Genomic DNA, 4,009 nt, shown 5'->3' on the forward strand with positions numbered 1-4,009 from the left:
TACTGCATTAAGAGTTAATGAACCTAAAGTGGACAAATCTCATCCTCATGGGAGCTCTGACTAGTGTAAACCCAAGAAATTAGCCTCAATTTGGCTATATTACACATTTATTCATTTTCCCATATCTTTCAGTCAAGAATGAGTCCGCCTGTCTCTATTATTTCTGCTGTTGATTTTCTTGAATCCCAGAGATTCCTCCTTCTGCATTAATATGTATTACGGAACTTAAACTATTTTGAGCACACAACTAATTTTAATGATTTCAGCTGAAGAAATATAAGCAAAATATAACACATCTTTATGAGAAATATAGAAAGTAGCAAGGAACTTTGACCAGGCTTGCCACATATATGTGGATTTCAATAATCTTTTCTAAGTCTTACTTTACATTCTTTTGAAAAATCATCCAGTCTTATACAGAAGGGATAACATAAATAAGGACAATATGCTCATTGATGTCATCTGTTTTTATATCTATTTTGTTTTGTAAGGAGCCATTTAAAGTAAAATACTAACCAGAGTCTGAGAAATCTGTTCATGCAAACTGTTCCTGACTTAATGACAATTGAGAATAATAGAGTGATTGAGCAGTAGCTAGAATGTACACTATGGAGGGATTCATCAAATGGATTAAAATGCAATCTACAAGCAACATAAACAAGTCTATTTTTTTTCTTTGTCCACAGGTCTGGAAAGAAAAAAAAACAAGTCAGCAATTTATTCCATTACCCATGTGATTTGGTTGGTGCTACTGAGGTTGGCTGGCCATGAACATAACGTCTTATTGTGGTACACTGTTTGTGGATGCACTTCCTGAACAGTGATGTGGCTTATGAATCTGTGTTTTCCCTTCAATTGTATGAAGGAGATGGATGATGTGATCTCAGAGTTCAGCTAAAATCAGAAAATATGAAAACTTGGCATATAAATTGTACAACAGCACAGACTAATTTGTTCACATCTGGAAATGCAAAGACACTATGTCCATTTCCAACATCACAGTCTTCATGCCTTCTGTGTTCACTCTAATAGGGATCCCAGGCCTAGAGTCTGTGCAGTGCTGGATTGGGATTCCATTCTGTGTCATGTATCTCATTGCTATGATCGGAAATGTCTTGCTTCTGATCATCATCAAATCGGAGCCCAGCCTGCGTGAACCCATGTACATTTTCCTAGGCATGCTAGGAGTCACAGATATTGCTCTTAGCACCAGCATTGTGCCCAAAATGCTTACAATCTTCTGGTTTCATACACCAGAGATATATTTTGACTCTTGCCTGCTTCAAATGTGGCTCATTCACACATTTGAGGGCTTAGAGTCAGGCTTCCTCCTGGCCATGGCCCTGGACCGCTATGTGGCCATCTGTTATCCACTGAGACATGCTGCCATCTTCACCCCCCAGCTAGTCACCCAAGTAGCAGCTATGGTAACACTCAGGGCTACCATTCTTGTGACCCCCACCCTAGTACTGATAAAATGCCGATTGCACTTTTATTATACAAAAGTTATCTCCCACTGCTACTGTGAGCATATGGCCATTGTGAAACTGGCTGCAGAAGATGTCAGGATCAACAAAATCTATGGTTTGTTTGTGGCTTTTACTGTTGCAGGGCTTGACCTCACATGCATCACATTGTCCTATGTACAGATATTTATCACAGTTTTTCGTTTGCCCCAGAAGGAGGCTAGGTTGAAAGCATTCAATACCTGCGTTGCTCACATCTGTGTCTTCCTCCAGTTCTACCTCTTTGCCTTCTTCTCTTTCTTCACACATAGGTTTGGTTCTCACATTCCCCCTTACATCCACATCCTCTTTGCTAGCATTTACTTGCTGGTCCCTCCATTTCTCAATCCACTTGTCTATGGTGCAAAAACCAAGCAGATTCGCATTCATGTGGTAAAAATGTTCTCTTTTTAAAATCCACCATGATTTATAGTTTTGTTGCTTCCTCTTTATACAATAGTTGCTTCAAATAAAAATAAAGCAAAAGCATGTAATTTGAGATGCTTAAGTTTTCCCAAAAGTTGTCTTGTGCAATCTGCCAGGATGACAGCTAGTTCTCACATCCTCACAGCCCATGAAAAGTATCAATGAATAGGATTATGGATCCTACAAGCGTAGTGAGAATGAGAATTGTAGAAAGTGCAAACTAATGAACAACATTTCACTTCCTTTTCTTTTTTTCTTATTTTTGCTTTTTAGACTCTGGCTAAGATTCCTCCTCTAAGAATTCTTCTCCAGATAATTCAAAAATTATGCATTTCTCACAGAATTTAAATATACTCAAGTATTAGTGTCCTGTAGTGCCTAGGTACTCAGTGAAAGCAAGTTGTCTACTCTTGTTTCTTGAAGATGTTGGCCATAAAGAGTTAGAGAAAGTGTACCTTAACATATTCTTTACCAAAAACATAAAAACAAATTTTATGATGAGATAATGATGTTTAAAATTTCCATAAATTTCCAGAGTTACTCAGGAGTGACAAAAAACATGAAAACTCAGGGGTTCTATTTTACATATCAATCATTTTTCTGAGCCCTCTAAGGTTATCTTTTAATTCACTGGATTATCCAATACCTACCATATGATAAGCATTATGCTAGAGAACAGTGGCATAATGGTCAATTTACACTGTGCTTCAGTTTCATGAATTTGTAATTGGTATTAATATTTTTAAGGGCTTTGTTACTCAGGACTCCTCAAGAGAGAAACTTTCTAGTAGACCCTGGGTATTTTCTAGTAGGAGTGACTTCAGATAGAGGACGAGATCTGATGGTGGTGATTTTTCAGGCATCAGTGGCAGGAATTGACTCTTCTGTCACTCGGTGGTGGCTTTCAGGTGAGGTAGCAAAATCCATTGAGCCTTCTGGCTATTCACAGTTCCTTAGCTAAATGTTCAGTTTGGGAACAATAATATTTGGCATGTCTCCTCCCTCTTTTTCTTCTTCTTGATAGAGAACCATCCACAGGCTTCAGATCTTTTGTGTTGACCCTCTTGGAGTGGTCTGTACTCCAATGTGGGAAAGTTGTCCTGACATTCATATCATCCTGGTTTGATGAGAAAATCAGCCTCATTTGGGATTTAGTGAGCAGGTCCATTTTGCTTTCATACTAAGCTGTATCCTTACACTTAAACAGTATAAAGATACAGATGAAAAACAAATGCGATTTCGCTAATTGTGACAACATGGATGGGCCCAGAGAATATTATGTTAGGTGAAAAACAGTAACAGAAAAAGAGATCTACTATATAATTTCATTCATATGTGGAATCAAAAAAGCATCAGAAATGTACAAACAGAACAAAACAATAACAGACTCACTCATAGATACAGAGAATAAACTGGTGATTGCCAGAGGAGATGGGTTAGGGGGCTGGATAAAGGGAATTATGAGATAGAAACATCGAGTTATAAAATGAATGCAGTCATGGGATGTAATATGCAGTGTAAGGAGTATAATCAATAGCACTTTAATAATTTTATATGGGGACAGATGATTACTAGATTTATCATGGAGGTCATTTCATTGTGCATTTAAATGTCAAATCACTAAATTGTACACCAGAGTATTTATTATATGTCAATTATACTTCAATAAAAATTCAGATAACATTTAGTCTTCCATCTACCATTTCTATGTATAATTTCTAAAATTGTCCAAAATCTATACTAGAATTCTTCAAAAAACAAAATTATGAGGAGACATCAGGAAGGCGCTAATTCTACACTCTCTTGTATATGCAATAGACACTAATATCAGCCTTAAAATTTCCATCCTATCATAGTAAAGAACCATAATAACACTGTTCCAGAACAGTTTCTACATCAGAGTAAGTGAAATCACTTGACTTTTGAGACTTGATATTTTATGGTTTCAAATTTGCTGTTTTCAGCCAAATCCAGAGGCAAACAACTATTATTCATCTGCATACAGAAACATTGTAATCAAACAATTTCTCACAATGAGAGTCTAGATAGACTTTGACAAGGCTATCTGAGATGAACTC

General features: G+C 36.9%; 1 protein-coding gene across 1 annotated transcript; it reads left to right on the forward strand.

Annotated features, from left to right (window-relative positions):
* Positions 1-980: 980 nt before the first annotated feature.
* Positions 981-1,919, forward strand: LOC133055906 (olfactory receptor 52A1-like). The gene has a single exon (XM_061141021.1). It carries the CDS (start codon positions 981-983, stop codon positions 1,917-1,919), a length of 939 nt encoding a protein of 312 aa, XP_060997004.1.
* The last annotated feature ends 2,090 nt before the right edge of the window (positions 1,920-4,009 follow it).

Source organism: Dama dama, chromosome 1 (genome assembly GCF_033118175.1).
Source record: "Dama dama isolate Ldn47 chromosome 1, ASM3311817v1, whole genome shotgun sequence".
Classification (NCBI taxonomy): Eukaryota; Metazoa; Chordata; class Mammalia; order Artiodactyla; family Cervidae; genus Dama; species Dama dama.

Excerpts from the sequence above, each read along its gene's own strand:
- LOC133055906 (XM_061141021.1), top strand. The coding sequence starts at position 981 with ATGTCCATTTCCAACATCACAGTCTTCATGCCTTCTGTGTTCACTCTA.